The 18,151-nt window shown below is 40.1% G+C and overlaps 1 protein-coding gene across 3 annotated transcripts in view; it reads right to left on the minus strand.

Moving 5' to 3' along the window:
- Window positions 1-18,151, minus strand: part of LOC306846281 (uncharacterized protein) — a 59,154-nt gene that overhangs the window by 6,542 nt on the left and 34,461 nt on the right. For all 3 annotated transcript variants that reach the window (XM_079379539.1, XM_079379538.1, XM_079379540.1), the window contains exons 14-17: window positions 15,956-16,129; window positions 15,603-15,776; window positions 15,250-15,423; window positions 6,527-6,697 (exon numbers count right to left, since the gene is read on the minus strand). In XM_079379539.1, the coding sequence (XP_079235665.1) occupies window positions 6,527-6,697; window positions 15,250-15,423; window positions 15,603-15,776; window positions 15,956-16,129 (693 nt within the window). The remainder of the gene's footprint in view (window positions 1-6,526; window positions 6,698-15,249; window positions 15,424-15,602; window positions 15,777-15,955; window positions 16,130-18,151) is intronic.

Raw genomic sequence — 18,151 nt, forward strand, 5'->3', positions numbered from 1 at the left:
TAGAGCAGTGGTTCCCAAACTTTTTGCTGTGTGCACCCCTTTCTAGTGTTTGACACCTGTCAAGCACCCCCACCACCTTTCTCCGATTAAGCTCCACATTTTTGAACTACAATAACTAAATACACATATTTTCTGTATATTAGAAAATATAAAAAATTCAGTTATAAATAAAAAATTGTAACGGAACTGTGGGACACAAAGGTAAGTGATTCAAGTGAAAGGGTTTATTCACAGAGTTGAGGAACACACAGCAAAGGTGGACGACATGGAAATAGGCGAGTAGTGATTCTTCGTGAATTTGGGAATAGATAGTCAGGTTTCCAACAGTCTCTCTTTTCTTTGCAGATCCGTGGATAACTGGAGTCCCAGAGAACTTGGGGAAAGACGGTGTTCACCCAGGAACTGGATTCTGTGAGCGAAGAGGATGACGAGGAACAGGGCAGAAAGTAAGTATAACAGGTAGGGAATTTCAGGTAGTATACTCAGCCAGTAGCTTCGTACGATGTCGGTCCTCGTAGTCACAACAGCTTGCAGCATGTTACTTCAAGATTGGACCAAGAGTGACTGGAGGTGCGTGCATTTCTAGTGTGCAGGATGATGATGGTGACGATGATCAGGTGCGCATGATTAGATGAGGTGCAGGTGGAAGTGATCAGTGAAGGTGGAGACGGGCTATTCTGTGACATTACCTCCCCCTCCCGGACGGCGCGTCCCGCGACGTAACAATAATACCGGGGAGGGGGGGTGGGAGCCCTGGAGGCTGGAGCAGAACCAGGACAGGACAGGGAAGCCTCCAGGGTGGATCAGGAGCCTTAGGAGGCCAGGGCAGGACTGAAGACTCAGGAGACCGTGGCGGATCCGGAGACTCGGGAGGCCATGGCGGAGCAGGAGACTCGGGACGCCATGGTGGATCAGGAGCCTTGGGAGGCCATGGTGGATCAGCGAGCTTGGACGGCCTTGGCCGTATTCTTTTTAGGGGAGCCCAAAGGGAATCATGAGGCCATGACGATCGAGCCATAGTGGCCCTGACCAATGTCCCTAGCAAGGCCACTATTGGATTACAAGTATATAGCCCCCCCCCAAAAAAAGAAATTTCTTTGGGAATGTTCCCCATAAGGGGCCAAACTGGAGGAGCAAGTTCATGGGAACGCTCAGGAGGAGAGGGCTCTTGGGGCGCTCTGGAGGAGCGGGCACTTGAGGGCGCTCTTGCAGCACGGACACTTGAGGGTCGGGAACAGCACTCCTGGCCGTGGTTAGAGAACTGGATTCTCGTGATTTGGGATCGGCACTCCTGGCCGTGGCTTGAGAACTGGATTCTCGGGTTTCGGGATCGGCACTCCTGGCCGTGGTTTGAGAACTGGATTCGGGATCGGCACTCCTGGCCGTGGCTTGAGAACTGGATTCTCGGGGATTGGGATCGGCACTCCTGGCCGAGACTTGAGAACTGGATTCTCGGGATTCGGGAACGGCACTCCTGGTCGTGGCTTGAGAACTGGATTCTCGGGGATCGGGATCGGCACTCCTGGCCGTGGCTTGAGAACTAGATTCTCGGGGGGCGCTCTTGTAGCGCGGAGCTGGACGGAACCAGCGGGACTTCAGGACGGCTGGGCGGAACCAGCGGGACTTCAGGACGGCTGGACGGAACCAGCGGGACTTCAGGACGGCTGGACGGAACCAGCGGGAACTCAGGTGGGCTGGACGGAAGATTGGACCAAGAGTGACTGGAGGTGCGTGCATTTCTAGTGTGCAGGATGATGATGGTGACGATGATCAGGTGCGCATGATTAGATGAGGTGCAGGTGGAAGTGATCAGTGAAGGTGGAGACGGGCTATTCTGTGACAAAAATATTGCTTCCTATCTTTTTATTTTGGTTTTCTACAATGTCAGTGCAGAAAAGCCTGCCTCACATAAGTACGTGGTTGCAAAGGGCATCAACACTTTCAGTGCCTGTTTTGACAATCCTGGATACGCCACCATTGCTGAAGCCCAGAAATCCACAAGTGACTTATTTTTTAAAAGTATGTTGTGTCTCCCATCAGATGATAACTCTAGTAATTGTTCTTGCTCTTGAAATAAGAGAGATGTGGGATTGGAGGAGTGACATCAAAAGGATTCAGTATCCATGTCTGAGACTGGTCCATAGGGCGGAAGTAAGTCCGCAGATTTTGGCTGAGCTGCTTGAGATGTTTAATTATGAGGCCTTTGACGTAATCACAGTGCAAGTGCACAAGTGCAGCAATTTCAGACAGCAGAGGAAACCAAGAAACTCGGTGGAGTTTGTATTTATAAAGTTAGCCCAGAAGACTAGCTTTTTAATAAGTTCTTCAACTTTGTCCTGGGTGTTAAAAATGGTAGTACTAAGGCCCTTCAGACTTAAATTAAGTTCATTAAGTGTAGAAAATATGTCTGCCAGATATGCCAGCTTCTGAAGCCAGATGTCATCTTGCAAGAATGAAGACAAATGAAATGGGTTATGAACAAAATAATTCCTGCACTTCACATCTGAGCGCAAAAATTCTTGACAAGACCTTTCCACGTGATAACCAGCACACTCCTGTGTGCAGCAGAAGTGTTTCATACTTGCTGCCCATTTCGTTGCATATTGTGCGGAAAATATATTAATTTAATGGACGATTTTCACAACGTCGTTAAGTACAAACAAAAGTTCATCTGGCATGTTTTTTGTTGCTAGAGCTTCTCGGTGGATGCTGCAGTGTACCCAGGAAACTGATGGTGCAACTTTTCGGATGAAAGCTACTGCTCCTTTGTGCCTCCCTGTCATTGATTTCGCCCCGTCTGTACAAATTCCAACGTCGCGCGCCCAGTCAATTTCGTTTACTCTGAAAAAGCTATCCATCAAATTAAAAATATCTTCCCCTGTTGAACGAGTGGTAAGGGGACGGCAAAACAAAAAATCTTCATACACTGTGTTCTCAAATAAATAACGGACATACACCAGAAGATTAGATAGATTGTCTACGTCAGCGGACTCATCAACTTGCAGTGAGAAAAATTTGCTGTTTTTTATTCTGCTTATTAGCTGACTGAGGATGTCGGCAGATATTGAATGCGACAAGCCACAGTATTGTCGGAGAGAGGGAATTTGTCCAGCGTCTTTGCAGCTTTCTCTCCGAGCATACAGTTTACCATATCTTTGGCAACAGGTAAGAACAGATTTTCTCCAATTGTGTGGGGCATGCCTCTTTTAGCTATGTGGTAACTTGCCAGATATGAAGCTCTCTGTGCATTTTTGGAAGCCCCTAAGCTTGAATGGGAGTGGATCATTTTTTTCTTCTTCTGCAGTTCCTCCAATTTCCCTTGAAAAAAACTTGCAGGCATGTCTTGTAAGTGGCTGTGTCTTGTTTGTAAGTGCCGGACCATATATGAGGGCTTGAGACTGCTATTTGCTAAAACTTCACTACAGACTACACAGTGCGGATTTGGATTTTCTGCATCTCCAATCCATGTAAACCCGAAACCAATGTAACTGTTGCAATATTTGCGTTTCTTACTTGACATTTTCTCACTCTCTAGCGTAGGCCTAATTCTTTTCATCAGCACATCTCTGCTGGATTTCTCTGTTCCCCGCCTCTTCTTCTCATCCGTTCTCCTCCGAGTCCGCTCGATCGGGTTTCTCCATATATTCAAGGCCGGTGCACATCTCCATAGAAGAGGCCGATGTAGATGGCTCATCCCTACTGTCCCTTGATTTCTTTAAAGTGCCAGTTTTAAACCAGGTCTCCATTTTGATGAATATAGTAAGTAAATTTTTTTTTATGAATTTACTATCACTTAGCGCCTAATGTGAAAGGGCGGGGCTATTTTGAAACAGATGATTAACCGCAAAATGAAACCGTGAATAATTTATAGGTTGCAAATTACAACTTGTAATGTGATTTTTTTTCTCTCTCTCTCTCAATACAAATACAACATGTGAAGTTTATCCAAGGTAAATACATAAAAATAATAAAAAGACAATTTTTACGCCATTACAAACATTCTCTCACGCACCCCTGGTGGTCAGTCTGCACACCCTAGTTTGGGAACCGCTGCAGTAGAGCATTTGCTGCTGCTGTATAGACAAAACTGCGTAATCACTGCTGTTTATATAGCAATTAGCTCTTGCATTGAACTGTCCTTTCCTTCCTTTTTATAGTAGCTAATTGAGGAATTAATAAAGGCAGACTACACAATAATGCACTGTGGTATGGCCTAAAAGAACGTTTACTGATCTAAGATATAGAATTTCAGAAGAATGCATGTTGCATACTGCACCTTACAAAGTTTCTCTCATCTGACACAACCATTTCAGGTATTACAGTCTCTACTCATAAGCTGATAAATTAAATAAGGTGTGTTTGATTAGGGAAACTCACAAAATGTGAGGATTTGGGGGTATTGGGATTCCCTAAAGGTAGCTGGCAGAGCCTATAAACTCTAGTTTTCAGTGGAGAATAGGGCTGCAATTTAACGATTGATCAACTAATTGCCGATTATTTCACTGATTAATCACCAGAAGTGGAAAGTAACTTATTGAAATACTTTCATTACAGTACTTGAGTACATTTTTTCTACTTTCTTGAGTATAATTAAATTGTGGTACTTTTACTTTAAATTGAGTAGAATAAAAGTAAAGTACATATACACATACATACATATATATACACACATACATACACACACACACACACACACACACATATATATATATATATATATATATATATACATACATACACACATACACATACATACATACACTCACCTAAAGGATTATTAGGAACGCCATACTAATACTGTGTTTGACCCCCTTTCGCCTTCAGAACTACCTTAATTCTACGTGGCATTGATTCAACAAGGTGCTGAAAGCATTCTTTAGAAATGTTGGCCAATATTGATAGGATAGCATCTTGCAGTTGATGGAGATTTGTGGGATGCACATCCAGGGCACGAAGCTCCCGTTCCACCACATCCCAAAGATGCACTATTGGGTTGATATCTGGTGACTGTGGGGGCCATTTTAGTACAGTGAACTCATTGTCATGTTCAAGAAACCAATTTGAAATGATTCGAGCTTTGTGACATGGTGCATTATCCTGCTGGAAGTAGCCATCAGAGGATGGGTACATGGTGGTCATAAAGGGATGGACATGGTCAGAAACAATGCTCAGGTAGGCCGTGGCATTTAAACGATGCCCAATTGGCACTAAGGGGCCTAAAGTGTGCCAAGAAAACATCCCCCACACCATTACACCACCACCACCAGCCTGCACAGTGGTAACAAGGCATGATGGATCCATGTTCTCATTCTGTTTACGCCAAATTCTGACTCTACCATCTGAATGTCTCAACAGAAATCGAGACTCATCAGACCAGGCAACATTTTTCCAGTCTTCAACCGTCCAATTTTGGTGAGCTCGTGCAAATTGTAGCCTCTTTTTCCTATTTGTAGTGGAGATGAGTGGTACCCGGTGGGGTCTTCTGCTGTTGTAGCCCATCCGCCTCAAGGTTGTGCGTGTTGTGGCTTCACAAATGCTTTGCTGCATACCTCGGTTGTAACGAGTGGTTATTTCAGTCAAAGTTGCTCTTCTATCAGCTTGAATCAGTCGGCCCATTCTCCTCTGACCTCTAACATCAACAAGGCATTTTCGCCCACAGGACTGCCGCATACTGGATGTTTTTCCCTTTTCACACCATTCTTTGTAAACCCTAGAAATGGTTGTGCGTGAAAATCCCAATAACTGAGCAGATTGTGAAATACTCAGACCGGCTCGTCTGGCACCAACAACCATGCCATGCTCAAAATTGCTTAAATCACCTTTCTTTCCCATTCTGACATTCAGTTTGGAGTTCAGGAGATTGTCTTGACCAGGACCACACCCCTAAATGCAGATATGTAGATAATTGCATTAATGAGAAATTGAACAGGTGTTCCTAATAATCCTTTAGGTGAGTGTATATGTATGTATGTATGTATGTATGTATGTATGTATGTATGTATATATATATATATATATATATATATATATATATATATATATATATATATATATATATATATATATATATACATATATAGTATATTACATAACTATATTGTAATAATATATCATATTGTGTACAATCGGTCACGCCCACTGGATTCTGGTCAGTAGGTCACGCATTCGCTGATAGTACTGAAGTAAACCAACCCTGAAACATAACCTACTCCGGAGCAGGTTATGTCCAGAGAGTAAGTTGCTATGGCTACTTACTCTGAAAGTTAGCTCCGTTTTTGGAACCGAAAGCTGAGTTTATCCGTTTACTTACCTTAAACATACCCGGGTATGTCACATAACCTGCTTTCTGGAATACCCCCCCCCCCCCCCCCCCCCCCCCCCACTATGTTTTTGTTGTTTAACATGTTTAACACATTGAGCAATTATTTTTATGCAATTAATTATTATTTCATTACAAAATTAGAGGTATAGTCTCTCTCACACACACACACTATTATTAAAATATAAATCAATATGAATCATGAACCTCAGTACGTTGAGTTGATTTGGACTCTTCAGTCCAGCAGAGAGCAGCTTCACTCCTGAATCCTGCAGGTCATTCTTACTCAGGTCCAGCTCTCTCAGGTGTGAAATGTTTGAACTCAGAGCTGATGTCAGAGCAGCACAACCTTCCTCTTTCACCAAACAGCCAGATAATCTACAACAAGAATAATAATGTTAGTGTGCTTCATTTTAGAGATGCTTCCGATCTTATTTCTGGAATTTGGGAACAGTGTGGGGTGTGTGATGGTGTTTAAGAAAAGAGCTAGAGGGTAAGAATGTGAGTTTAAGAGGAGTCACGTGACGTGCTCATGAATCTAGTCGCACTCGAGTAGAGCTTCGTATGTTTGGCCTCTTTTTGCAGATTTTTTTTCGTTTTGTTTTAAGTTTTATTCATTTGTGGTGCTTTACCTAATGGCATCCAGTCGTAAACAGCAGGAGTTGTCTCCATCGGCTTCTCAGATTAAGAAGAAATCCAAGCGAGCGATATGGACAAGATGGCGAACACTGTTCCACACTTTGAGGACATTCTAAGAACCGAGTTGACAGCGATGCGGAACGAGTTCGCTTCTCACATGTCAGTTGTTCAGTCGCTATGCTCTAAACTGGATCTTCTTACAGGGGAGATGAGAGAACAAAAGAAAGTCGTCACAGATCATGATAGGCGCATTGACGAGCTTGAGCAACAGGTTGTGGACTTGCAGGATCGCAATAGGCGCAGAAATCTGCATCTGGTTGGATTGCCTGAAGGTTCCGAAAAGGACGACCCTATGGGCTTTTTGAAAAGATTGCTACCGACGTGGCTCCCGTCTCTGGGGGGAAAGAGATTGAAGTGGAACGAGCGTATTGCGTGTACACAAGGCTCTCCTCAGATCGCGCTAAACCACAGGTTTTCATCTTTAAACTGCTGCGGTACACGGACAGGGAGCTCATTCTGTGGGCTGCCAGACTTCATGCCCTGTTGAAATCTTCAGACGGAGCAATGCTGTCTGTCTTTCCAGATTTTTCTCCGGTCACCGCAAAAAGAAGTAGTGCATTTGCGCCAATTAGGAAGGAGATGAGAGACGCTGGCATCCAGAATTTTCTCCTTTATCCTGCAACGCTGAAGGTCATTCTGAATCAAGGTGAACCTAAAATGCTATACTCCCCAGAAGAAGCAAGAATTTTTCTCAGATCCCTTTCATCCACCAACTCTCAGTGAGCTTCAGCTGGTCATTTGCTGTCTAATCAGAGAAGAGATGTTCTAAATGGTTAGGTGACTGTATCTTTCACTGTTCAATTTAATGTTCACTTCTTAATTCATAGTTCATTGTGCAGAACAGTATCGCTTACTGATTATGATATTTTATTTGTTTTAGTTGTATTCTGTATCTCACTTTTCTTTCTATCTTTTTTTATTTTTTTATTTTCTTTATTTTCTTTTATTATTATTTTTATTAAATTTTTTAAAACAGAAATACTACCTAGTCAATATGTGACTATGGGGCCAAATGTTGGTGCTACAGTAATGTGCAGATTTTTGTTGACGCCACGGACCATGTTAAGGGTGCTGGCAGATCAAGGGTTGCTCTTGGTTTGATCTGCCATAGTTCATGGGAATGTGTTTATGTTTTTTTGAATGGTAACGGGGAGGGTGGGGGGTGTTTTAATGGTAGACTCAACTGGTTTTATTCTCAAACTTGTATTTTGTCTTATTATGCAGTAATTCTGTTTGACAACTATGACTGACCTTAATATTCTGAGTTGTAATATTAATGGGCTAAATGGCCCTCAAAAACGTACAGGTTTTCTGGATTTTTTGCGAAGAAGAAAGATTGATATAGTGTTAGTTCAAGAATCCCATTTGAAAGAGTAGGATATACGCAGGTGTAATAATAAGTTTTATGAAGTGGTATCTCACTCATCTTCGGATACTAAAACCAAGGGTGTTCTAATATTGGTCCGGAGGACTTTAAATATTATTATTTTAGATGAAGGCTGTGATAAAGGCTGATACAGATGGTAGAATAACACATATAAAAACAATAGTGGAGAATAGGAATATTGTATTTCTCTCAGTTTATGCCCCTTGTACTCCTGACTCTACTTTTTTTCTGTTTTGCCAACCTATCTCTTGAAGTTTTCAGATTTTGAAATTGTATTGGGTGCAGATACGAATTCTGTAATGTCACATAGATAGACCTGGACCAAAGGAATCACACTCTCAAGCTTTGTGTTCTGACAAACTTCGGCAATGTGTAACCTCATCCTCGTTGGTGGATAGTTGGCGTTTATTAAATCTCTCTGCTAATTCCTTCACTTTCTTTTCTGCTACTCATAAATCCTATTCGCGAATTGACTATATTTTCATTTCTACATTTTTATCTTCAGCTGTTTGTGATGCCGATATCTGTTCCTTATCTTTGTCGGATCATGATGGAAATTTGTGCAGATTATCTTTGATCCCTCGGCCATCTCGTGCCACTAGATGGTGATTTAACACTTGTTACAGGATGAAAATTTTTGCAGTCAATTCAGAAATAAATTTGCTGAGTTTATTGAAATTAACAAAGGTTCAGTGGATGATCCTCGAACACTTTGGAATGCAGTTAAAGTATTTATAAGGAATAACTCAATTTCATATGCCTCTTTCCTTCTGCAAACTTCATATGCAGAATTATTATTTTAAGGGAGTAGACCAAGCCACATTTTAGCCCTAAGATTACGCAACAATGAAAAGTTTGCTAATATTTCAGCAGTGAAATCCCAATCTGGGCTCATTATGACAGACCCAAAAGATATTAATATCGCCTTTCATTCTTTTTACTCTAACCTCTATACTTCTTCTGCTGATAGTGACCCTGACTCTTTTGCATCTTTTCTGTCCAACCTTGATTTACCTAGTCAGATTCGGAATACCTGGCTAAACCGATCTACCTAGTCAGATTCGGATTACCTGACTAAACCGATCACTCTTCAATCACTCTTCAGGAGCCGGAGTCAGCAATTCGATCTATGAACAAGGGAAAATCCCCAGGCATAGATGGCATTCCAATGCCTCTTTCCTTCAGAAAAACCAACACAAAAAGATAGTTGAACTGGAATCATAGCTCCAGAATCTGACTAGAGGTAATCAGCGTTGTTTCTCAGACAATACACTCAGTAAAATCATGGCGGTTACATCCGAACTCAATTCATTACTGAGATTCTGGGCAGAATTATTATTTTAAGGGAGTAGACCAAGCCACCTTTTAGCCCTAAGATTACGCAACAATGAAAAGTTTGCTAATATTTCAGGAGTGAAATCCCAATCTGGGCTCATTATGACAGACTCAAAAGACATTAATATCGCCTTTCACTCTTTTTACTCTAACCTCTATACTACTTCTGCTGATGGTGACCCTGACCCTTTTGCATCTTTTCTGTCCAACCTTGATTTACCTAGGCTGTCAGATTCGGATTCAGAATACCTGGCTAAACCGATCACTCTTCAGGAGCTGGAGTCAGCAATTCGATCTATGAACAAGGGGAAATCCCCAGGCATAGATGGCATTCCAATCGAATTGTATACTACTTTTTGGTCGGATTTAGGCCCCCTCATGATATGATAAATTTTTCAGTTACTCAAGGCTCATTTCCCCCATCTATTAATACAGCTGTTATTTTTCTCTTGTTAAAAAAATATAAAGATCCGACTTCCTGTTCTAGTTACCGTCCACTTTCTTTGATAGGGACTGATGTTATTACGTAAGGATAAATGAGTGGGACTTACATACCATTTGTCTTTGTCTTTAGTATCCTTTTACTCACTTATACACTTTACTGCACAGCACAGCACACGGACACTTTATCACTGACATACACTTTACTTTTTATAGAATCTATATAGAATCATATTCTATTTTTTATTCCTCATATCTATTTTTATTCTCATATCTATTTGTTATTTTATTTTATTGCTAGTTTATTCTGTATATATGTTTACTGTACTTTTTCTATTTGTATTTTTGTAAACTTGAGGTTTTTCTTAATTTTGTTGGACAATTTGTTGGACAGTCGTACAATACATTTCACTACATGTCGTACTACGTATGTATATGTATGTGACAAATAAAATTTGAATTTGAATTATATGCTAAAGTACTATCTCGTCATCTAGAGAAATTTCTGAATAGGCTAGTTCATCATGACCAAACAGGATTCATTAAATCTCGCTCAGCTTCGGATAACTTAAGCAGGTTATATCATATTATTAATTCAAAGAATAGTTTGTCCTCCCCTTGGGCTGTATTATCTCTAGATGCGATGAAAGCTTTTGACAAGCTAGAATGGAACCATTTATGGGCGGTTCAACGGTCTGGGATCGAGTTTCATAAATATGATAAAAGTTCTGTATGCCAATCCAGTAGCCACTGTTCTCACAGGTGCTGTTCACTCTAACCCATTCTTTAAACATTGAGGTACTCGTCAGGGTTGCCCACTTTCTTCTGTTATTTGCCCTACCCTTAGCACTAGTGGTCCGACAATCTGAAACTATTTCTCACATAAATATACAGAATACTCATCATCATATTTCTTTGTTTGCTGATGATATCTTATTGTTTTTGGAGAAGCCGTCACAGTCTATTTCTCATGTGTTGAATTTATTTGACCATTTTGGATCTCTCTCAGGGTTTAAAATTAATTGGAGTAAGTCATGTTTACTTCCCCTCAATTCTAAAATTGATTCCATGTCCCTTTCTATATCTATTCCATTGGTTCAAAACTTTAAGTACTTGGGGATAGATGTTTTTCCTTCCAATGGTATTCTAGCCAAAGTATCGTCAGATTTGGAAAATTGGTCTCGTCTTCCTACTTCTTTTCAGGCCTGTACATCTGTGATTAAAATGAATGTTCTCCCATGTATCATCCTTCCAATGGTATTCTAGCCAAAGTATCGTCAGATTTGGAAAATTGGTCTCGTCTTCCTACTTCTTTTCAGGCCTGTACATCTGTGATTAAAATGAATGTTCTCCCACGTATCAATTTATTTTCTTCCATGATTCCTCTTGCTCCACCGGTTGGCTAATGGAAGAAACTAGATGCATGTGTTTCAAGGTATATATGGGATGGGAAACATCCTCATATTAAACTGACTACCTTACAACGATGTAGATTACATGGAGGTCTTTCTTTCCCTAATTTTAGACTTTATGCTCAAGCCTTTTCCCTCCGCCATTTAGCAGTTTGGTTTGATCCTGACGCTTCTGTGTCTTGGAGAGCAATTGAGGAATCTATTGTTTATCCGTATAAATTGATGCATCTTGTTTTTTCGGGAGTTCCGCTTAGGCAGTGTAAATCTCGGTTTGGTCCCATTGTAACCCACCTCCTCTCCACATGGAGGGATGTTGAAAGACGTTCACAACTAGCTACAAAATGGCATAGGCATTCACCTATTTTGCACAATAATAACCTTTTGTCAGGCAGTACTTCATTTCATTGTCCGCAATGGACTCAATTAAGTAATTAATAAAGTAAACACTCTGGGAGATATTTATGATGATAGTGGTTTAAAATCCTTCCAGAATCTTAAAACTTAATATAATCTGCCAGGCGCCTCCTTTTTTATGTATTTGCGCATTAGATCGGCCCTACAGGCATATGGGGTTCCTTGGAACTCTCATATACCTGTTCACCCTTTGCACAAACTAATCCTTCCTTCTGAGGAATCTCCCTCCTCTGCTTTAGTCATCTATCTCTTTCTTCTTGAGCATTCATATAAACCTTTATCTATCACAACTGTTTGGGCTAAGGATCTTAATGAGGATGTGAATGTTTATTTTCCGATCAGGTATGGGGTATGTTTAAATTGTCTTCTAATAACCCTAATCACCAAATGATTCATTGGAAATTGCTGCATAGGGTTTACTTGACTCCAATGAAATATTTTTATATGAATCTATTGTCTTCTCCGAAGTGTAATCTCTGTTCCCAGTTTAGGCATGTTTTTGCATTTGTTTTGGGGAGTGCCCCTCTCTCTCACCTTTTGGACCTATCATATTTGTTGGGTACTGAGATATGTTTGACTCCGCGCCATTTTCTCATGAATGACTTTTGGGACTTCACCTTGTCCGTCCAACAAAGATCTTTACTGTTAGCTGCTCTCACAGCAGCAAAAAAAATGCTTGTCAACCGTTGGGCGTTGGAATCCTCCTCACACAATGGACAGACGAACCTGGACGGTGTATTTGTTGGACATTATCTCGATGGAACTCTCTACTTCTCGTATACATGGATCTAACGTGAAAACTGTAAATTTATGGCATTCAGCTTTTAATGTTGTGTCTTCTTTTCTAAAATCTTTGTAAAATTATTTTATTGTTATTTGTTTATCTATTAATATTAATTAACGTCTTTATTTTTATTTATTTATTTTTTGAGTCTACCAAGGGGTGGGTTTTAAATTTGTACAGCTGCTTTTTTTTCTACTACCATTGCACAAAATAAAACATAATAAACAAAAAAACAGTTGTTAACAAAAAAAAAAAAGAAAAGAGCTAGAGCAGTGAAAACTCCCATTTCCACCATCAGGGCTGTTACGCGCGCCTCGCGTACGCCCCAGCCCAGAGTCCTCAAATGAACATGAGTGCTTATTGTTATCATCTTTTTTTATTCTAGTTTCTTATTGGTTGAGCCGGGGAGACGAGGCTATAAAGAGGAAGGAGGCGGACGCTTTCGGGCTCTCTCCACCAGCTTCAGTTTTCTCTACCGCCACGTCGCCACGTGCTTTTTGTTTCTTTGTTTGTAATTTTAGTTTGGAGCGGGGAGGCCCAGTTTGTTTTGTTAGTTTATTTATTCTTTTCTTTGTTACTGGGCCCCCCGACCGTCTCTGTTATTTTGGTTATTTTTGTGAGCAATTTATGTTTGAATAAATGATTGGGAAACTTTAGTCGCTGTCCGTCTATTATGTTATGTGTCCCTCTTGCCTTCTAGACATCTATATCAGGGACCGTAACAAGGGCAATAATTAAGTATTTTCAATCAACAGAAAATGTTACGAAGAAGAGGACGTGTGTCTATATTGTCATAATGCACGGTGAGAAGGAGAGTTTGAGTGGCTAAAGACTCTCCAAGAAGCTTGGTTTTGTGCTCCGTCCGTCATCCATTTTTGTGTTGTTTTTGAGGTTTGTGTTTGTTTTTGAGGTCTGTATGCCCATTATATATAAGATTTCTAACAGTCATTTAGTCAGTCATTTATAGATTTTTTATCTGTTGGTATTTGATAGAATCCATGATGCCATGTGTCTAAACAAGACGTCCAGGACCTCCAGGAGAAATATAGGCCCACAACATCAAAAGTACTGCAGTATATGTCATTGTACACACGGGGTACTTTTTATCCATGTGTTCAACAAACCCATCTTGAGTGTTTGCTGCTAAAAAGCTAATTTTTTAGTTTCATCTGACCATTTTTTAAAGGTTTTCTGACCCCGAGACTCAACTATTTTCTGCAATTCTCCAGCAGTGGTCCTTGGAGAGTCTTTAGCCACTCAAACTCTCCTTCTCACCGTGCATTAGGACGATATAGACACACGTCCTCCTCCGGGCAGTTTCGTAACATTTTATGTTGATTGGAAATTCTTAATTATTGCTCTGATGGTGGAAATGGGAATTTTCACTGCTCTAGCTCTTTTCTTAAAGCCTAATTTTCTTCACAAATTTGTGAATCTCAATTATCTTTTGCTGCACATCAGAAATATATTCTTTGGTTTTTCTCATTGTGATGGATGATTAAGGGAATTTGGGCTTTGTTTTCCCTCCTATTTATATTTCTGTGAAACAGGAAGCCAGGGCTGGATAATTTTATGTTCATAATCACCCTGGAGTGCTCGAAATTGTGAATATGAATGGGAATATACTTCATGGATATTTTACTCATAAGAATTTCTAGGGGTGCCAATAATTGTGTCCAACATGTATTTGAGAAAAACATTGATTTCATAATGATATTTACCCCCTTTTAAATTCGTATTATCCAATTCATTTTTTAAAAATAAAAGATAAAAGGATTAACGATGCAGATTAATTTTCACAGCCTTCTTTGATCATATTTACCAAGGGTGCCGATATTTTTGTCCATGGCTGTATACACACACACACACACACACACACATTTACTCACATTAAGTTGGCTTAAGATTTCTGTTAAGAGTGTTATTTTTTGAAGATTCTGATGATTTCATACGTTGCTAGCATGATTTAATATGTTGATAGCATGCTTCTAGAATGATATAGCCCTATGCTACATTTTAATGTGTATCTAGCTTGACATAACACATTGCTAGCATGTTTTTGCATGACTTAACATATTACTAACATGTTGCTAGCATGAGTTAACACAATGCTAACATGTTTCTTGCAACTGCTAGCTTGTTGCTAGATAGCCAACAGTGGTTAATGTAGGTTTGGTCAGTAATATTTTAAAGACAGGGCTTAGAGAACAATCATTTACAAATTGAAATTGTTTACATTCTGCACTGTTTTATATACATATACTGTATGTATGTGTGTGTGTATATATATATATATATACACACACATACTATTATAAAACAGTGCAGAATATAAAAAAATCAATTTCTGTCTAAAACTGTAGAGAGCAGGTAGATTTGTCGTAGGCTAATGAAGGGAAAAAGATAAACGTTTCTGTAATTATTAAAATCACAAAATTAATCAGTGTGAAACACTAACCTCAGTATGTTGAGTTGACATTTTGGACTCTTCAGTCCAGCAGCGAGCAGCTTCCCTCCTGAATCCTGCAGATGATTGTTACTCAGGTCCAGCTCTCTCAGGTGTGAAAGGTTTGAACTCAGAGCTGATGTCAGAGCAGCACAACCTTCCTCTTTCACCAAACAGCCAGATAATCTACAAAAACAGTAATAATGTTAGTGTGCTTCATTTTAGAGAACAGTGTGGGGTGTGTGTGCGTGTGTGCACCTACTTAACCTTATTTTGGGGACAAATAGGTACCCAGAAGTGAGTTAAAACTGAAATAAAAGCAAGCTAAAAAAAGCTCACAAAATTAATCAGTGTGAAACACAAACCTCAGTATGTTGAGTTGACATTTTGGACTCTTCAGTCCAGCAGCGAGCAGCTTCCCTCCTGAATCCTGCAGATGATTGTTACTCAGGTCCAGCTCTCTCAGGTGTGAAAGGTTTGAACTCAGAGCTGATGTCAGAGCAGCACAACCTTCCTCTTTCACCAAACAGCCAGATAATCTACAAAAACAGTAATAATGTTAGTGTGCTTCATTTTAGAGAACAGTGTGGGGTGTGTGTGCGTGTGTGCACCTACTTAACCTTATTTTGGGGACAAATAGGTACCCAGAAGTGAGTTAAAACTGAAATAAAAGCAAGCTAAAAAAAGCTCACAAAATTAATCAGTGTGAAACACAAACCTCAGTATGTTGAGTTGACAGTTTGGACTCTTCAGTCCAGCAGCGAGCAGCTTCCCTCCTGAATCCTGCAGATGATTGTTACTCAGGTCCAGCTCTCTCAGGTGTGAAAGGTTTGAACTCAGAGCTGATGTCAGAGCAGCACAACCTTCCTCTTTCACCAAACAGCCAGATAATCTACAGCAACAGTAATAATGTTAGTGTGCTTCATTTTCGAGATGCTTTAGAACTTATTTCTGGCATTCGGGAACAACAACAGAAATATGAGGTGTGTGATTTCAGAAAAAAATGTGCGTTTAATTATTATTTTTTTTAAATAAATGGACAGTATATACTGAGTATATATATACACACACAGAGCTGGGTAGATTACTTACAAATTGTAATCAGTTACTGATTCCAGATTACACGACAAAAATTGTAGTCAGTAACAATCCATTACATTACACATTTTAGGTAGTACAATCAGATTACTTTTGGATTACTTTTGATTTAACTCGTTTATCAAATTGATTTAAATAGCATTATCTTGTACCATGATGTAAAAAATGCAAAGAGTAAGAAAACTTGTTCCATTCATTGTAATTTACAACATGAAGTGCATTAAATATTATATTATATCAAGGTTTCCCAATAGGGTTCATAAAGGAACTGCAGGGGGGTTGAGAGTTTATTGAAGAGCTGACAATTAATTAAATCATAAAAAAAATGAAAATGAAAATAAATCAATTTTAAAAGAAACTCCCTTTCAAGGAAAGTCTCTTCACTCGGCAGCCATACTTGCAATGCCTCCGGGCAGCTCGTACAAGACTTATATTAATGAATGGAGGAATCCTGAAATCTCAAAAACTGCTCGCTGAACTCATAATTAAGCTACATGTGTCAAATCAGCAACAAAAATCTTAAATTAATTGCCCCATGAATGTTGTTTCCTATGCTCAAATAGCATTTAAAAAGCTTATTTTTCAGGCTAGACCAGCCGATGCGCATGCGGAGTCAAAACGTGCTTATGACTGTGCATTGGCTGGTCTAGCCAGGTTTCTATGGGAAATTTGGCTCTTTCATTTAGAGCAGTACTTCTCAAAGTCCGAACTCCGGTCCGGATCCAGAGGGAATTTAATCCGGACCTGCCTTCGTTTCGTATTACAAGAGCACTAATTATATTTCCTATTTTAGTAAATGCACGTTAAACTTGTAAATTATTTGTTTATTTTTTTTTTATCTTTTTGGAGATGGTCCGAAATGAAAGCGCAGGCGAGATATTGACTTTTCCTTCATGACATTTGTTGTTTTGACATCCAATGAGCATATGACGTTTGACATAATCGGCCGACATTTCACCGCTAATTTGAGGGTTTTTTTATCACTTAGATTATGTCTATTTGATTTATAGCAGAGTCCAGTCTTTCCCATACGTTGAGTTATTTTGATATGTCACAATATCAAAACTGTCCGCCACAAATAGACTTTCTAAAAAGGCTTATACTTCGTTGAATAAACGGAGCACTGCACTTTTCAAAATTAAAATGCAGCGTGAATGTTTTTATATGAAAGTATCTTTGAAAAGAACCGACCATCTTCAGAAAAGCTTTGATGTCATTTTCATTTAATCTTTCCTGTAAGCAGGGCTGGATTGGCATTTTCCCGGTGGGACGACTCATTTTAGGGGCCGAGTGAATGTTTTTTTTTTTTTGCCAAGGACCATTACGCAGGGACAGCGAGCAGCCACATTGCCCATTGACGTGTCTCCTGTATTGACAGCATAAACCACCCAATCACAATGCCAAAGCGCTCTAGACGGAGGCATCAAGTATTTGGCTCTGCCTAAAGAATGCTCCACCGCAACTTCTGCCTCGTCGGCTTTTCTACGTTTTCACAGCAGCTTGATCAAGAACAGGCTTGCTCTGCGGTGAGTGATGCGAGCCAAAAAGCCAGGCAGGAGGAGGAGTGGAGACCAATTGAATCGGTAAAGTGCTTGATCGGGACTCGGAATGGAGGCAGGGAGGCATCTAACCTATCTTAATGAGTGCACACGACATGAGTGTAGAATACGCAAACACTTTTTAATAAAATGTAAATTCGTCCCCAGTCAAGTCAAGTATGTTCATAGAGTTCCCTATCAAGGGAACTTCGAACTGCGTCCTCTAGAGGTCGCTATGGGGAACTCCATCTACGTGACCCGTGTCTGAAGCATATATA

This window comes from Barbus barbus, assembly GCF_936440315.1.
Source record: "Barbus barbus genome assembly, chromosome: 3".
Taxonomy (NCBI): domain Eukaryota; kingdom Metazoa; phylum Chordata; class Actinopteri; order Cypriniformes; family Cyprinidae; genus Barbus; species Barbus barbus.